Source organism: Alligator sinensis, unplaced genomic scaffold, assembly GCF_000455745.1.
Source record: "Alligator sinensis unplaced genomic scaffold, ASM45574v1 scaffold516_1, whole genome shotgun sequence".
In the NCBI taxonomy this organism is placed as follows: Eukaryota; Metazoa; Chordata; order Crocodylia; family Alligatoridae; genus Alligator; species Alligator sinensis.
The window spans coordinates 561,519-580,895 of NW_005841957.1; the positions used below are offsets into that span (position 1 = coordinate 561,519).

Here is a 19,377-nt window from a genome sequence, read left to right on the forward strand (position 1 = left end):
AGGCGGTGATAGGGTGGACCTCGACTTCAGATCACCTGGTCTGCCAGGAAGCTGGTCTTATGTTTCTCTCCTGCCACGACTTTGATGATATTATCTTGCTAAGAGGCAATGCCCAAGGTGATCCTACCAGGTCTCAATCCTTGTTTTCTTCTGTGGGGCTCCAAATCTCCCCTTTACGCCACCCTAGGCTCTCCAGATGGCACTCGTAGTTTTCTGCAGCCAGATCTTAATGCTGCCTTTTGGTCTACTGTTCTGCCCTCAGCCATCAGGGTAACCATCGGCTTTAGTTAGGCGCACAACCTTCCAGGGGCTGGCCCGGGCCTGTACCCAAATATGAAAAAGAAAGCAAAACCCAACTGCTCTCAGTCTCTTTGTCACAATCAGTCAATGTCCCCTTCACTTGGGGTCAGGCTCTCATGTCCAAATCGCAATACAGAAAAACCCAGTTAATCCAGTCACTGCTCTGCACAGGCCTGCCCCGGCTTACTTGTGAACATTCACTGTCCCAGTGGGATTTCTCCCAAGTGCAGCGAGGCTCTAACCTGAAAACAGCAATTCTTCAGGCCTCTCTCCCAGATCCTCAATGTCACTGCACTCCAGGGATTATCAGAAGTCTTGTGTGGGCAGACCTCCGCCTGCTTCCTTCTCTGGGTGACACCCACAGCATTTCTCCGGCAGGGTTAGCAACATTTGCCTGCCAGGATGCTCAGACGCTCCTCTCTCTCCGGCTCGCAAGGAATCAACCCACTTCTGCCCCTCTCCAGGACTGGAAATACCACTGAGCAGTTTCCTTCCTCCAATCTGGAGCAAGATGCTGCTCTGGAAGTGTAGTGATTGCTCCTCTTCTCTTCCAGTCTCCAGCTGCAGCCCCACCGGTCATCCATGCTGTAAGTGCTGCTTGCTTTCACTTTCCGTTCGTCTCTGCCAGCTGCTTTTCTTCTCCCGACCTCCCTTGTCCAGCACATGAGGCACCTCAGGGCTTTTGTTTTCCCTCTCTCACTCCTTCACAGAGAGGTAAAGGGAAGGTTGAAGACCCACGAAGAAACCCAGGTACGAGATCCCATGGACCCCCTACCACGAACCGTCTCCAGAGAGAAAGAGCTAAGGCATGGCAGGTGAGAAGGAGCAGCACTCAGATCACATAAGTGGTGCTAAATTGGGATCCCACCCTGATGTTGCTGGGGACAAGACACCTGTCACAAGGGGGCCTAAGCTCTACAACACCTACCAGCAACACTCTTCTTGAAGATACCACTGAATTAGGAGCAAATGGGGAGAAAATATTTAGCAAAATGAAGTCTATAAATCCAGCAACAATCTATGCACATATAAAAAACAAAGATATTTTTAGGTGATATGTTTTACTGGACTAACTATAGAACTGAGAGAGATTTTAGACAAACTTTTAGGTACAAGGTACCCTTATTTCTTGGACCATCATGGCTGCACCATCATTCCAACACCACTATGCAGATAGAGACCTGCACACGTGCAGCTCAAATCAGGAGAAGACTGTTGGAAGATTGTGAAAAAATGTTTGAAAATAATTTAATTTCCTCCTCAGCACTGCTTCACCTTCATAAAGGGCTGCCAATGGGAGCAGGCAAAACTGGCAATTTTCCTATTTCAAATGCAAGCCATCTCTAGATACTGTATCTTTTGCCCAAGTGCCCCAAAGTAATTTGCTTTTAAGTGTCCTTAAAAAGAAAAGTATTCATGACATGGACCATTTAAAAATATATTTACTAACAGGCTGTTTCTCACATAAAAGTCTCAACACTTATGTATGGGAGAATATATGCATGATTAAACCATTTAACCATACACTGCTGGTTGCCTCTAACTTTGTTCCTTTTTATGGCCTTTCATAAGAAAGTAGGGTTTTTTTTTTAATATTTATAAAGTATCAATAAAATACACCAAAATGTATACCTATTTTGTACTTTAGGATGAATGCATATCATTAGTATTTTTTTTATCTAGTCCCTAAATATGCTAGGCTTTTTTTTTTTTTTTTCCACATACCATATCGAGTGCTTTTTCAAGCATCCTAAGGTCTTACCTCAGGAAAACCAAGCAGAGATTTTGTAAAGTCAGAAGATCCTATGCATATTTATGGATTGCTAGAATACCTCTACATGAAGTGGATTTTGGTTTGATAAAACACAACATGGTGATAAGTAATTTAGATATGATAAGAAAGAAGGAAAAGAATAATTATCTCAACAATATCGGTCACCTTTAACATATTAGGAATATCTGTGACTTTCCTTGGATACAATTTCAGAGGTATTTCAGATGCTATTGTTAACCTGGTTGGTTAAACATTCCATACAGATGTTCGGAGAAGTTAGGGGGAGGCTAGATGGAATTAGAAATGGCCACCCAATCTAACCTAATTCACCCACATGCAGACCTAACACTTAGATCCACCTAACTAGGGATCTACATGCAAACTATACAGTAGTTCAGGAAGGTTAGATTGGTCTAAAATTGGCCAACTTAATCTTAGTTCACTGTAGCTCAGAAGCAACCTAATTTACTACTGGAAACCCCAATAGCCCCCCTGATCCTGCCAAACCCTCTTGAACTCCTTGTATTTGATACTATAATACCTTGTTACAAAATTACCACAATAGGAAATTAAAGGATAACAACAGGATAAGCAAAGGTGAAATTTTTGGCAATAAAAAATTCAATGGGAGTTTTACTATTAGCTTCAAATGGGAAGAGATTTTTTCCTGTAGATTCTCTTTCCATTTCTGCCGTTAACTCTGGAGTAAAACAAATCACAAATAATATAATGCATTTTCCATAATAAAATAAGCGTGCTTTTTTTGCTAGTTTCCTTCATAAGATTACTTGCCTCCTAAACCACTTCGTTATGTTTCACTTTTCTCCTTGAATAATCCTTCTTAAGGTCTTGTTAATGGAATATGTTTATCCTCTTTTCATATTGAAGATGTCCTTACTTTTAAATTTTCTCCGGCATTTTTATACAATTTCATTCCTGTCTTCAATAATTAATTAAAACTACTTCTTCTGCATAATTTTTTTTAAATGAGAAAAAAAGTTTCTCTTACTCCTTAAACTTTCTTGATTGTAAGAAAAAAAAAACCCCACAACATCTCATATCAACCAACTTCTAAGTTGACCAAATAATTTGTAAATTTATCAGCACTTACATAAAATTGGTCCTACCATATCATCTGTTCTATACAATACAATAGCAGTAATGAACTCTTTAAACTTGTGTATATTTTTTCATTAAAATGCATCCCAACAACAACATTGGAGCTAATTCTGATAAACTATTATATTTGCAAATATTCAACAAACGCACCTACCAACTAGCAATAGTTACCATCTATGAGACTTGGCCCAGCTGTCTGTGTTATGAATTTATGTTCCATATTGTCATATCCTAACCAGCTTATTAATACAATACTTTTTAATTTACTGTGCACATGGCATTTATACCTGGCTGCATATAACAAAAGTAAAACTGGTAAAACGTTATAGAACTGGCAAAAATGTGTCTATTAAACATTAGCATACCAGTGCTGCCATTGCCCAACCAGTCTTGTTGTAGATGAACTCCAAATTATTTCTTCGCAAATACAGCAAACCACCAACAAGCGACACTAAAAGAGCCAGTGCAATAGTACCTGAATAATTCGGAGGCCTGAATACCCTAATCTGCAGGATTTAAGAGAGAAACAGACAGACAGACAAGGAACCATGAGAAATATAATATGCAAGATTACACATACAAAGACAGTGTTAAAAATTGTTTTTACAGGACACAATACATAGTATTCTTTATGTTAAGGATGTCCTCATATAAAAACGATCTATGAAAGAGAATATTGTTAATGCCTTTTACACATCATAAGATTTGATGTTAATATCTGAAAGGGATCTTTTGCATGTGAAAGGGATCCTTAAAAATCCGCCATTGGATGGAATTTTAGAAAGGTTTACATTTCATCTTTAAAAATTTTGAACTATATAAAAGGCTAGAAAAAAATCAGGTTTCTTCAAAATATTTGCATATTGTTAGGTCAGTGCTCTTGTTTAGCATTAATACACACCTTTAAACCTAACACTTTTGTAATTAGCATTATAAACATGCACTCTATTTTTTCAATTATGGTAACTGTCACAATATCATTATTCATTTTCTTCTAGAATAAGACAGGATAGGAATATAAACACGAAAGTCAGAATGAAACACAGCATTAAAACTAGAAGTTCCAACTATCACATTATTTATTGTTTTATTACCGTATAGATTTCATGCGAGGAAAAATAGTATTACGGGAAAAAGAGCTCATCACAAAATACAAAGATAAATTTAGATCTGTCTTTTAACTTTGTCAAGTGACTTACATGAACATCCGTTCTGTCAGCTATCCACTTAGCTAGCTGCTCTGCTGCAAATCCGATTCTCTGCAGGTCGAAGGTGTCAGCTCTCTTGGGTTTACCTTTTGGAGGAAAATGCATGAATGTTGGAGCAGAGTTCATGTTGAGCTATAAAAAAAACAGAGAAAATAGAACAAAATATTACATAAAAAACTTGCTTTAGCTTCTTTGTATCATGCAACATACATAGGCAAGATGCTGTTAAGTCACTCTCCAGAGCTCTAAGTTACTTTTTCTTAAAGTTCAATATGTTATCTATTAGTGAAAAAGTGCTAGGCACTAGTATTCCTTCCCATTTCTTCACTCAGGCTTCATAAGACAATTCAATAAACCCTACTGTAAGCTTCAAGACTTGTGCTGTCAAATATTTAGCAAAGTCACGTTCTTTTAAAAAGATGTTGAATAAAGCAAACACAAATGTACATGTGTTGACGTGAATGGGACTATTCATGATGCACAGTGTTCATCACACATGAAGAACTGCAGAGGATCATGGTCTTCAATACTGGTGGAAGGTGGGGAGGGGGAAGAAACAGCAAACAGCAAATATTCAACAGTTCTTGGACATTTCTTTAAAAAAAATCCTCAGCAACATGGTGACTGAATGCCATTTACATTACTCATTTAAACGGGCGGGGCTGGAACAGAGTAATATATTTTTCCTATAGGGAATTTCTCAAAAACTTTGGATTTCAGAAACGGATCGAAATGTATACATAAGTATATGTATGTGTGTATAAAGTGATTTTAAATTAAATGTAAAAATACTGTAGGTGATATAATCTAAATTAATTGAAATCCTTAAGTGAAAAAGTACAGAACCATTTTGATTACTTGGACTTGACTGCTTTTCCCCAGTACAATAAATTTACTATATTACTGAAATAGATTATTTAAACATGAAGAACTTGGTTAAATTTATAACATTTAAAATAAGCTATTAAATAGGCTTTTCTAGTAAGTAAAAGATAAATCCTCCTTTTAGTTAGCTACTGTTGAAATATAATTCTCAGAATATTTGGATTAAGAGGAATGCTGTGAAATCATTTAATAGAACATGATATTAAGATATAAATTCTGTCAGAGGTACTTTTAAATAGCTATAGTCAAGTTTCATGGGATTTACAATTGATTTATCTATTCTATGCAAACACAATGAAAGCTAAAGTCAAATGACATACTTTTATATCAAATCTGACCAACATACAGCAATAGCTGCAATCACATAGCTATAATAGTATAGGCTGCTGTCAAGACTTAAAATCACTTATGCTATTATAATTACTTCAGATTCCTATTGCCACAATATATTTTTCCTACAGAAATTTTTGATAACTTGATGCAAAAAAGTGAAATCATTGGTTAGTTCTGAAAATTACAAAAACTGTCTGGAATCCTCAAAGACAACGTACAAACTCACTGTAAACACAATCATGTCCAAGATCACTGGAGGGGATGCAGGGGCGTTTTTTGGTTTGGTTTTGTTTTTTTATTTTTATTGTGGTAATACACTGAACCAAACATGTCTGCTTTACATAAATTACTATGGAAAAGGCACTACTTTGAGGTTTTTTGTGTGAAAGGAAATAGGGTAAACATGCATGAGATTCATTTGCACTAAAAATAACAACCAAGTGTTTATTTGTACGCAACACAGTCCAACAAGGCAGTTATTTGAACACAGTTAAGTTGTTTTTTTTTCTGTTACCATTTAAAATTTCACAATTTACAAGGAGGGAGTAAAAACTGTTAAAAAGAACATGCAGATGTAATTAATTTATCTTCTAGTTCCAAACAGAAGGCTACATAGCAAAGAACATGCAGTATTTTGATAACTGCAAGTACAGTCTCAGTTCAGCTTGAAGGCTAGGGGCAGAAATTACACATAAATCAGCATATGTGATCAGAAGCTGGTTCAAATCTACAACATGACAGAAGCTCAGTGCACATACACTGCTTTCAAAATGGCTGAAACTGGTTTAAGATGAACCTGGATGGATGCAGTATCAGACAACTGATTTAGCTTAAAACCAGTTTACTGAACTTCTGTCCCAGATCCCCACCCAGACTCAAGTTAACCCAGAGTCCCCCAGCATCCCAGGATTCTTTGCACCTATCCCTGCAGGGTAAGCAGGCTAGCTTTGGCCCAAGCTGCCTGCTCAAGCCAAGCAGGAACGCATGCTCTAATACAAGCCCCTGGCTTCTGGCCTGGCTCACTGCAGGTATGTGGTTGCATTTCTGGACTCAAAAGTGAATGCCTGTTAACTTGCTTATTGGTTCAATGTATGCAGCTTAGTCTAACCTGCAAAGATTGAAATGATTCAGCCTCGGCTTTTTGACTGTTTGTCGAACTGAGCAGCCAAGTCAAAGGAAACTTCAAGATGTTAACCCATTCTATACCTTATTTCCAAAAGCAATTGCATGCAAATTTAGAATAATTTCTACTCTTTTCTCTATAGAGTTAAACAAATACAAAGATTAAAAAAATGCATTAGACCTAATTAAAAGTATTTATGGAAGGTGATACTTATTAAGTGCTGGTTTTCTCAAAATAACATATGGAAAAGTTTAACTGCAAACACTATTTTCACTAACCTCCAAAAAAATAACCTAGGCATTTGTTTTTACACTATCCAAAGATATAGACAACTAATATGTTAACAATGAGTTGACTGAATGTATGTTCTATTTTGATCTACATAAAGTTTAATATGCTAGATTACAGAGAAAAAAACGGCCCTTTGAATTTGTTTTTGTTGGCTGTTACTGCTAGCAAAGACATATACATAAAAGCTCCTGTAACTTTATTATTACTATTATTATTATTGAGACTGTAATTTTTTTTTTATAACATCCCCCAAAAATTGGAAAATACAGCATTCTATGTTTTTTACCTGTTGAAAAACATCTGCTCCTTCATCATAATCCACAATAGTGAAGAATAATTTGTTAGAAAAGGCAGATGAATAGCGCCATGAATTGGCCAAAACTTGATACTCCTCATTAGCTTGCCTGTTAGAGAAAAAGACACAGATATGCATCTGTATAAAATTCATTACCAGCAAAGATTCTATAACCATTTTAAGCCAATTGTAGATTAACCAAAAGGTTAATAAACACTCTCAGTTCTCATGCCATTATGTTTTATTTTTGTTTTTATTCACTTTCTATTACAAGCATTCATAATTCTGCAGTAATTTTAACACCAAAAACAGCAATAAATTGCTAAAGAAAAAGGACTCCAAAGGACTCCAAAGTTTTTAATATGAAAAGCTTTACAAAATACAAGTTGAATACTCCTCAGGTTTATGCTGGAAAATGCTGAGCCAAAAATACAAATGGATTTATGTAAAGAGACCCTTGTGGACACATACAGTCCAATTTAATATATATTAAAAAACAAGCCTAAAGAAGTAGATATTCAAACCAGCAGAATATTAGAGAATTATCAATGCAATATTATTTTCCCTACAGAAGATGCACAGAGCGAGGTCTGACAATACTTGGCTGAAAACGACTGTACCACAGAAATAGTGGCAATGACAAATGTAGAGACAATGTTGTCTATCATCTCTCTGTTCAACATCTTTTCCTACAAAAATGTATAAAAACTATCATGGATAGATATATAGTTTCTTCAGAATTGATATTGAATAGGCATTCCTAGCATAATTAGAAAACCACGTTGCTTCCAATCCAAACTGTAAAGAAGAGCCAGAGGGAAAAATAATGCAGCTGGAGGCTACATTAACTTTTGCACTGCTTCTCCTCCTTGTGTTTAGAATATCACTTCTGGGAACCATTATTAGTAGAGAGCTCAAAATGTACAGCCCTGAAACAACACAGATGTAAAGACAGAACACCTGTAATGTAAAACAGGAGGCAAATCCTGCTCTCTCCATCTCAAGAAAGAATTAGACACTATCACATACTACTTCCTGCACAGGGTGTACCAATGGAAGCACTGTGAATGGGAAAACATGACAACATAAATAAAAAATAAAATGATCATCCCTTCAAGTTACTCTTACTACAAAACACAGTTAAAACCAAACTTTCACCTTAGCTGACCAATTAAAAGTAATTTTATTTTCCTTAAGTAAACAACATTTACAAATACAGAAGTATGTAGCATAAACATTCACCTAGTTATTTTTAGAGTTTGGTATTTCATGCTGAAATGAGCTAACATTCATTGGCATCCTGAAGAGGGCAGTCAAGCAACATCAAATGAATGCTGCAAAGGTTTAAGTAATATCTGTACGGGACCATTCTGTTAAACCTGCTATATTAAAACTTCACCATTTTTGTTATGAGAACAAGATGATGGTATCAGGATGAAGTGATATTATCATTCTTTTTATTCTACCCTTTTATTTTTTGTTAGACAATATTTATATAAAATCACAAATTCTGGTTACGCCTGAGATAATCAAGAAAAGATTTCTGATTCTTTTCATGTACTTTGCATCTTTAAATTAAACCACCCTCCAATTAATTTAATGGATATCTGCCTTTCCAGAAAGGAACGAGGTTTCTGAGTTCACTCTTTTTTAATCCTGCTTACATTTTCTGCAACAGATAGTAGATTTGGAATACAATTCAAAAAAATTACTGAAGATAATTTAGCAAAGTATCCTGTGAAATCTTTGTAGCAGCTTTTATAGTTTGTCTTTTCCATACCTTTTATAAACAGAAAAAAATTATAAGCTTCTGTGTTAAATGCAAATATTTGCACTAAGATTGAACCTCTCTCTTAATTCAAGAGAGGAGGTGGTTGAAAAACTATATCTGTTTCTCTTTTGAAAGGAATTTTCCTACCTCACTTATTAATGAGAACAGTCACCTCAGGTTTGAGTTCTTTTAGCTCTGCATGCATCTCAAATCAGACAATTCAGTATCATCCTCCTCATTCCTGAAGAAAGTAAGCTTTATAGTAAGCAGATATGAAATCTAAACTATTTTAGAAAATATGAAAAATAGTTTTAACGATAATGCATCCTCATGCCCATTTCTGCTTATCATGTAGATACGGATTTTACTCATGATTTCTTGCAGTCTTTCCAGCATTAATGGATGTGTACATTTTACTGAAAAGAACGGCCACAAAAAATCAAGGTTGCAACAAGCTTCTGGCAATGGTATTAGCCAAAGAACTGAAAGCCAAAATATAAAGGGAAGGAGATAGCAAATGAGCAAATGACAAACAACAACAACACTGAGAACAAGTATATAAATGGGCTTTGCAAAACTGATAAATATGTATGAACTACTTGCTGGTCAGGTTTAATCGTATGTATTATACTAGCACCCAGAGGCCCAATCAGAATCAAAACCTCACTACACAAAGAACTGAATAAACATATACTATAAGACAGGTCTTTGCCTCAAGAGTTTATAATCCAAACCCACAATGCTGTCAAGTCTTGCTTGCATCAATAACTTTATGAATTGTACGCAATGCCATCAACTTCAATGGAACTACTCATTGTACACCAAGTTAGTCATAGAAGCAAGTCTATAGGATTGGAGCCTAAAGATACAAATGAGTATAACATTTGAAGGGGCTGGCGAACTAGGAATGATAGGAGTGCACTGTTTTATAGCCAAGTTATATACACTACTAGAGAGTAGCATATCATTCAGTTTTCCTTAAAGATACATTTCAATAAACAACTAACTAGATATTGATCATCCATTGTGTCTCTCTACCAGCCTACCTGCTTAGAACCCAGTGGTGCAATCAATAACATCTACCAGCCTTCTAAAGTGTTTGGAAACTCCTGTTTGAACTCTGATACATACAAGACAGCACTGTCACAAATGGTAGCTCTTGAGGGAATCTACCCTGGGTGCAAGGAATCAGTGCCTTTTACTACCCAGAAAGTTATAAATAGAGAGTGACATCATCTAGCCAATTAGCTGCATAAACTGCTATGGAGAGGTAGAAGAAGAACTATGCTTGGTTTTGGCATGAGGGCTACATGAGCAGAATAATAATAGACGCTAACACTGCTGCTGAGTTAGTTTTGGCATTACTTCTTCATTAGACAGCCAGAAACTGAACAGAGGATTTAAGAAGAGAAAGGGTGTTGCTGCTACAACCACCTCTTCAAAGTAGTTATAGTGGATAGCAATACAGCATAACCAACAGCAACTTCTACTAGTGATTACAGAGTAGAGATATTTGGAATACTGCCACTACCATTCTTCACTTAGGGTATACAATACAGTATACTGACAACAGGCACAGTGACAATCAAACTGTAGAAGCCATTTTTTCTGCACTAGACAAACTCATCAGATATTAAATTAGGAGATTTGTTAAAAGGGTCAGTTTACCAGAGGTCATCCAGTTCTGTGGATGTCTGTACCAACTAACCACCTTGTATAGCTTGCACATAATTTGGCTTCACATGGGTGAAAATAAAATACTGCAGTAACTAGATAAAATTAGATTTATAAAATGGTAGACTAATGGAATAAAGTTAAGGAAAATTTAGGCTGAATATTAGTAAAACAATAAAAATCTATTAGACTGTGGAAAGATCTGCCAAGGAAAGCAGTGAAACCATTTTCACTTGGCACAGTTAGTAGATTATACAAAAGACTAATAAATGTGCAGTAGATAACAATTCTGCATTGGCAAGGATATGAACTACTGGGTTACCTACTCCGTCTTTTCCATAAGTTTAAAATGCAAGCCCATTGCTACCTCTTTACTTCTACCTTGCTTCTTGTTTTCCTAAAACTGAAAAAGGTTTTCCTAAAACTGAAAAAAGAAGTGAGGTTGAATTCATATTTCAACTTCTAGCTGGCATCACAATAATAAACTAAGCTTTTCTGCTGCAGTCTAGAGAGACTGAGATCATATGTATATAAAAGACATGCAAATGCAACTAAAATGTATTAAATTCTCTGCACCTCCACAAAGAAAATCCAGCACATTCTTAACAACTATAGATTCAACTTCTGTAATTCTTCTGTGCTAGAAATATTTAAATTCTATTCTTATATTATTTTTAAACCACCCAATGACATTCAAAATGATCTGCAGAATTTTCACCTTTTGATACAGAAATTAGAAAATGTGGAGTGCACAATGCATGAGATTGTAAGAAAGGAAAATTGGGTGAAATGGCCAAGGTGGCTTACTGCTGTCCTGAAGAAATGGATCCTATCTCTGCTTCTTCCTCAGTTTCTATATGATACAGAGCAAGGATTCTAGAAAGGGTCACTAATGGCATGTTCCTCATTTTTCTGGGTGCTTGAGACATAGTGGTTTGTTTTGTAGAAGTTTTCAGAACTCACTGCTGCAACTGATGATAACAGAAGGGAGGGGGAGGGCATGCTTTAAAAACATACTATAAAAAAATCATAGAAAGCAACAGACAATCCAGGCACCAAAAATTAGTAAAGATTTTGACCTTAGTGTCTGGGAATCAGCTCTAACTATAAAATAGGGATAGCACCCCTTGCTTCACAGGGATTTATGGAGGACATATTCAATCTTTGTGAGGACCTCAGATACCATTATGATGAGCACCATTAAAAGAGAATGATAAAATAATTCTGTCTCTAGAGCAATGCTTGAGGAGTATGTAGTAAATAATGCCTGAGGCAAGGCATTTAACAAGGAAGAAACAATATACTGAAGAACTGCTCATTAAGTGAGCAGAATTTCTCCCTAACACTGATGACGAATGGATCCGTGAAATAAAATAGTATATGATCAGATTAATTATAGAATGTAATTAGTTAATAAATACATACCAGGGAGTGAATTACAGCTGCAAAGGCAATCTTATTTTGATATTTCCTAACTTCTGATATTTGCAAACTTAATGATGTAAGGTTATCTGTTAGGACTGTGCAAAATTTTGATGAGTGTTTCGTTTCGAAGTTGTTTCAACACATTTCAAGCTCAAAACAGCAAAATTGAAATGAAACAAAAGGCTTCGAAATAAAATGAGGGCACTCCAAACATTTTGAAAGTTTCGAAACGTTTTGAGTTTCAAAGCAGCCTGGTGGCAGGAGGTGGGGGGGAGCCAGGGCTGCGCTCTGCCTCCCACCGCCGGGCTGAGCTCGTTGGAGCACAGCCCTGGCTCTTCCCCGCCTCCTGCCACCGGGCTGCACTCTGACCAGCTCCACCAGCCCCACGGAGTTCAGCCCAGTGGTGGGAGGCAGGAGAGAGCCAGGGCTGCACTCCGCTGCTGAGCTGAGCTCTGCGGGGCTGGCAGAGCCGGTTGGAGGGCAGCCCTGGCTCTCCCCCGCCTCCTGCCACTGGGCTCCACTCCAACCATTTCCCCCAGCCCCACGGAGCTCAGCCCAGTGGCAGGAGGCGGGGGAGAGCCAGGGCTGCCCTCCAACCGGCTCTGCCAGCCCCGCAGAGCTCAGCTCAGCAGCGGAGTGCAGCCCTGGCTCCCCCCCGCCTCCTGCCACTGGGCTCCACTCCAACCATTTCCCCCAGCCCCACGGAGCTCAGCCCAGTGGCAGGAGGCGGGGGGGAGCCACTGGCGGGGGCTGCACCCTGAGCAGCTCTGCCACTGGCTCTCCCACCACCAGGCTGAGCTCCATGGGGCTAGTGGAGTTGCTTGGAGTGCAGTCCAGCAGCGGGAGGTGGGGAGAGCCACAGCTGCACTCTGACCGACTCCACCAGTCCCACAGAGCTCCACCTGGCCTCCCAGCACTGCCAGACTCCTCCTGGGGGCACAGGCCCCCAGATCCACCCCCAAGATTACAGGAGGCTGCTGCTGCTGCCTGGGGCCAGCAGCAGCACCAGTGTTCCCAACGCTGGGTGCAGGTAGCCTTCTGTCATCCTGAGCGCAGATCCAGAGGCCCACACCCCTGGAAGGGGTCTGGCATAACCTCACTGCCCTCCCGGGGGCATGGGCCCCCAGATCTGTGTGCAGCATGACAGGAGGCTGCCACTGCCAGCAAGTGAAACAAGTTTTGCTTGTCAGCACCTTGAGGTGCAGTTTCACAGAAACCCCTGTACTAATCTCCTTGAAGCTTGGTAGGCTTCATGCCCTCAGAAGGGGCTACCATCCCTGCAATTTTCACCTGAATCAGGCAAGAAATGACAATGTTATAGGCATTTTCATGATTCCCTATTATAGCTTATGGGCGAAACGTCCAAACTCACTGAATCAGCGAAACAGTTTCAACAAAACAAAACAAAACAGTGCTTCGAAATGAAATGAAACAACAAAACACCGTCCCTTCAAAATGGTGCAACAGAAGTCGAAATGAAATGGTGCTGTTTCACACAGCCCTGGTATACATGCAGGCATGAACATTATACATTATGTATACTTACACACACACATGCACAACAGAGATTTTTATACAGATGAAGCCAAAGGCTTATTTACTTTTATATTTGTCTTTACCAAAAGCTGGTACAGTATTAGCTGGTGCAGACAAAGGTGGAAAAATCCCAAATAGGCAACCGGTGTGGATTAGGATAACTTTCAGAAAAATGTCTTCCTATTCCAACAGTTAAGACCTGGAGCATACCCTCAAAAGACCTGTTTTCCTTTACAATTTTGCTTGGAAAATGTTATATTAAAACAAAAATACACACAGTTGATGTTATTTATATAAATAATGATCTCTGAATCTTTTGAAATTATGCTCTCAATAGATTGTGACAATGAGTTCAAGCATTTCCATTTATCAGTTTCAAATTAGCTTCAAGTTCAATGTCTCTTTCATGCAGGTTTTATAATACACTAGTAACTGTGTAAGCAACCCCCCCATAATATTAGAGACCTGTTTGGAAATATGCTGTGGGAACCTGCCTATATATTGTTTGGGCACAAGGTTGGCAACAGGGGTTATATCCAGAGTGCCAATGATGTCATCAAAATGGGGCTTACATATCTACTTGGATCATAACACATCTGATTTTTTTTTAGCAGGAACCTCATCCAAATTCATCCATCACCACAAAAACTGAAACAAAAAGAAAAAAAAAAAACTACTCTGCCATCAACCTTGCAGAAAACTCACAGACAGCAAAAAAACTGTTATAGAAAATTGGCTAGTATATATATCTGAGCATCTGGTCCATGTGCCAATTTCTACTAAAAGGTTTTATTGTATTTTGCAGAAAATAATGGCCAATAGAGGCTTCCCAGGCAATCAAAAACAATCTAGGGTGGACTAGATGTCAATAATCATGTCAGACTTTACATAATATTTGAAATACCAGCCCAATCCTGAAGAAGCCAATAATAGATTCAGAAGCTTCTCGGTGTAACTGCAACTATGAACTCCCATTCCCAGGTTAGATCTTTGACAAGTGATAGTAAGCACCATCATGTAAGAAATATTAACTTTCTTCCTCTTCACCAAAACTAGATACAGCACTCCATACTTATGTCACCTCCAGATTAACTATCCAGATTAACTATATCTAGGCAGAATTAAGGCAGTCTCCAGATTATGCAATATATGGTAGCTTGCCTCTTCAATGGGATAGGCTGCTAGTATGATCATGTTGTTCTTATGCTCTAATTCTTTACCAATCAATTCTGATACCAATCCAAGGCTTTAAAGCTTCCCAAGATAAAAGCAATCACAAGCCAGGTACAATATGAGGAAAAAAATTCAGTAGTGCTAAAACACTAAGACTAAGAGTGCTAGACCTACAAAATAGGAAATCCTTTCCCTGGAGAGCTTGTAATTTAAGTAGAGGTGATTTGAAGTTATTTGCCCATTGAGACACAGGACAGGGGCACAGATAGAAAGAGAATCCAGGTCTCCTAATTCCAAGACTAAGGCCCATTCCACTAGATCACATGCCTTTCTAGTAAAACTGATAGCATCTTCATCCAAACACCCACCAAAACAAATGTGACATATTAAGAAATAACATAGATCTCAAAAACAAAATGTGTAGGAAGTAGATAAAATTCTGGTTGAAGGAAACTGTTTATGGAAGCTTCCAGACGCTTTATTTCAGGATAATGTTGCAAGATCCTAGTTTTGACCAGTCTTTCACATAATAGCTGAATAACCTTGAAAAAAGAAATAAAGAAAAGGAAAATTAAAAAAAAAACAAAAATAGTCTACCTTTCATATGGCAAAGCATTCACATCTCCTAGGGAATTAAATAAAGCAGAAGATTGTTGGACCATATCCAGACATACATTGACATTTGGCTTTCTGGAAACAACTCCTCCCAGGCTTGTCTGGACATGGACAAAGAGTCCATCAAGGACCTCATCTAAATGACCTGAAAGGATACTGTAATAATGAGCACAGTAGATAAATAAATCAGATGGAAGAAGAGGGCTAGCCAGCACTGAAGGGGTGTCAGCATGTCAAAGCCAGATATAGCAAGCAGGGGGAATTAAAACTCTAATATGTCACTCTTGTGAGAGAGCCAAATCTATTGATCTTCCACTATATAAAGTCAGCCCTAATTTGTTTGGGGAAGAAGGCAAGAGCAGAACAGGATGACAAGCTGCAGGATAGAGTAATATTTACCTGCCAAAAACTATATGACACTGCACAGCGATTCCAGGAAATAGACAGGACCCAATGGAAAAGAATCTTGGCCACAAGCAACTTTGAAAGTTTTTGATGGCTATTCACCTGTACAGGTGCCACACAAGCACATGGGCAGAAAGCAAGCCTTCCTCATTAGTCTAAAGATGACTAGTGCCATTCAGGTATTAGTATCCACTTCTCTCTGCCATTTCTTTCTCATTTCAGATAGCTCATCTCCACAGTCTGCACAACTTGCTAAACTAGGGTATGAGTTACCAGAGCCCATTAATAATACCCAGTCTCTTTATTATTGACTCCTTCAGTGCCCCAAATGTGGGTAGATTAATTGCAGTCTCAGAAATGAATACAAAGCAGCTTTTCCCTTACTGTTTTTGAAATGTTTTGGCTGGACAAATCTGAAGTAAAAGTGAAAGGCAAATAACATCCAACTACTACATACAACAGTGATATGCAGCTGGGATAGAATGGACTGAATCTATGTACTTCAAATTCAAGCAAAGATAGCCTGTCACCCTGACTAGATGGTTTTCATAGCTGCATCTAAGTATTTAAATTCTCAAATAATGCTGTTTTCCTGTCTCCAAATACTGTTGCAAAATGGTATTTACAATTACAGGAAGATGTTGGTCAATTCAATTTCCTTCAAATCAAGTTTGGCTAGGCACAATGCCCTAATATATGTGGAAGAAACTTTATTCAGCTGTAATAGATGACAGTCCAGGAAGAGTGCAATTAATGAGAAAGTTATTTCTCTCTCACTTATGATTATCACATTCTACAGCATTTAAAATATTTCTTATGGTTATCTGTTTTGTGGGGTTTTGGGGAAGTTGGGTTTTTTTTTGCGGGGGAGGGGAGGGGAGGGAGGGGCATTATGTTTTGCTGTCTTTAGGTTTTCCCCACTCATCCTCATTTTGCTACTTATGCTACTTCAAAACTATATGTCCAGTACCAATAAAAGTGGGTAGTCTGGAGATTGTAATGGAGAGGTCCAGCTATTTTCCTGGGACTGACTGCTGGGGTAACCCCAGTGATCACTGTAACCAAATACAGAGATAGATGTTTTCAGTCCAAAGCTGAAGGCTGGATGACTTCAGAGGGCCTACAGGCTCTGTTTATGCCCTTTAGGTCAGTGAAAGTGTGACTGGATCAAAGATTGTCTCATTTTTTATGTAGCCCACATAAAACCCATTCAGTGTAGTTCACATTAACTTGATTAAAAACAAGCTAAATGATAGATTTCAAAATGTGGCTCTAAGGGGGATGTTTCTTATGAGGTCATGCAGTAACATGTTCTTGGGCCAAGTACATTCAATATGTTTATCCTGGTTTTAGAAGGAATATAAAATCATTGCTTTTAAAAATTGGTACAGACGTAAACAACAAATGGCTATGCCAATTAAACAGACTAATCTGGATTGAGAGGCTGTGTCATAATACTGTCAAATCCAAGGTCATGCATCCAGTAAAGAAACAGTCTCTCCTCCAAGATAAGAGAAGGTATTAACCCTTCTGACCTTAAAACTTGTAAACTTATAAAGAACTGCAGTCAGCTACAGCCATGCTTGTCCAATTAGAGCTACACAACTCCCTCAAACCACATTTCCCTACTCTCCCCTACCCACAAACACTTTTTGTTTATTGTGCTTCATTTATTCCTACAGAATTGTAGTCTTTATATTTAGCATGCGAGGTGCTTCTGATGGACGGCAACCTGACCTCTAAAAGTACCCCCTCTCTTTAAAGGCGCCTTCCAGGGTTCCTGGGACCGGGCTTTTCTGGATGCATCAGGTGGAGAAATCTAAGTCAAAGGCATGAGCATTCTCTTTGGGGTTCCAAGATCTGTCTGCTAGACCAATTCACTCACAATCTATCAAATAAAATAGTTTTCCCCTTTTTGCTTAGAGTCCAGAACTTGCCAGATTACATATTTCCCATGCCCCTAGACTGTAATGGGTTGGTGGTGTAAGTGTGCTTTCCTCTAGGAAAAGGTTTGCAACATACATTTTTAAAAAAAAGATGCATAAAATATGGGATGCATCTTCATGGTGTCCAGGAGTTAGTTTGAAAGCCACCAGGTTGATATGCTTGACAGTCGTAAAAGGAACAAGGAAACTAGCTTTGTGGATGACCGGGTTCACTGATGGTTCTTTGCTGAAAGCCAGACTTGGTTCCCACTGGAAAAAGCAGGGGTGGTCTTGCAACCTGTGTCAGCCTGTTCCTTATAAGGTTTCTGTAACAGGGAACCCTAGCCCTGTCACCAGAAGACAGGTCCATCCCTTTAAGGCCAGAACTTTCTGCGCATGAAATGCTGGTAAGGAGGGGGTTAAATACTGAGCCTGGCCAGCTAGTCAGCTGACCAGAAGGGGTAGGCCAGGACTATAAAAACACTGGGGAAAGCGGCAATAAAGGGCCAGCAGCCAAAGGAGGAGTGCATCCCAGAGCTCCATGGAGAAGCATGGTGAGCAGTCCAAAGGCTGAAAGAGGGGACTACAGAAGCCCCCCGGAGAGACAGCAGCTGCCCCAGAAGCCGATGGTGGGGAGCCGAAGCACGAACCCGGCGTAAATGTAAGCTGGCATGCTGCTTTCTTGGATCACATTTTTTTCTTGGTGGCAGTTATTGCCCATGGACGGGACTGTCCATATTTCTTTCGGTTACTGAATAACACCAGTGGTTTGGGTGAGGCTATTAGGGGAAGGAGAAGGCTTCATTTGGGGGCCCTGGTGCCAGTGTAGCTTTTTGGGGGCTTTTAGGGGCACAGAGCCCGATGCCAGAGAGGGTGCAGAATTTAGGGGTGCATAGGCCCCAGCGCCAGTGGGGACGCAGGATTTTGGGGTGCACTGACCCAGCGTCAGAAGGTGTGACCTTAAAAGGTCAAGGTGGTCTGGTGCACCTGAGGTGCAATTTTTTTTTTTTTTTTTTGGACAAAACTGAAGGGAGTTCAAGGACGTTCTTTGGCCTTGAACTTGTGCCACCCTGGCTGTGGGGGCGAGGGCTAGACCTCTGGGCCAGGAAGGCTAGGCTCCCTATTGGAGCAGAAAAGAGGGCCCCGAGCCTCAAGACAACGGAAAAGAATAGAGCCTCGGAGTCAAACCCTGTTTGGTGGGTTTAGATGGGGAGGCCTAGCTACAGAGAGACTGGGGTCAAGGCCTGTGGAGGCAAAAGACCCCAACATACGAAATCCAGTAGGCAGTCTCCCGCTTTTAAGAACATCAGCCTAATAACTTCCATCAACACATGGAAGGTGAGTGTCACAGAGCACTGAGGTACCCTGCTCCTAGAGGGCAGAAACTGCCAGAGGAAAAGCTGTGCATAGGGAGCCCTAGCAGGGAATAGGAGCCTACCTGTGGGTTGCCGGGGCAACTGGAGGGAGCAAATGACCCACACCTGCCAGCGGTCAGCTGCCTGTAGGAAGCAGAGGCTGGCCCTTA

General features: G+C 39.3%; 1 protein-coding gene across 1 annotated transcript in view; it reads right to left on the minus strand.

The window, feature by feature from the left end:
- Positions 1-19,377, minus strand: part of TUSC3 (tumor suppressor candidate 3) — a 230,268-nt gene that overhangs the window by 202,175 nt on the left and 8,716 nt on the right. The window contains exons 2-4 of the mRNA XM_014518476.2: positions 7,320-7,437; positions 4,393-4,533; positions 3,559-3,699 (exon numbers count right to left, since the gene is read on the minus strand). Coding sequence (XP_014373962.1) covers positions 3,559-3,699; positions 4,393-4,533; positions 7,320-7,437 — 400 coding nt within the window. The remainder of the gene's footprint in view (positions 1-3,558; positions 3,700-4,392; positions 4,534-7,319; positions 7,438-19,377) is intronic.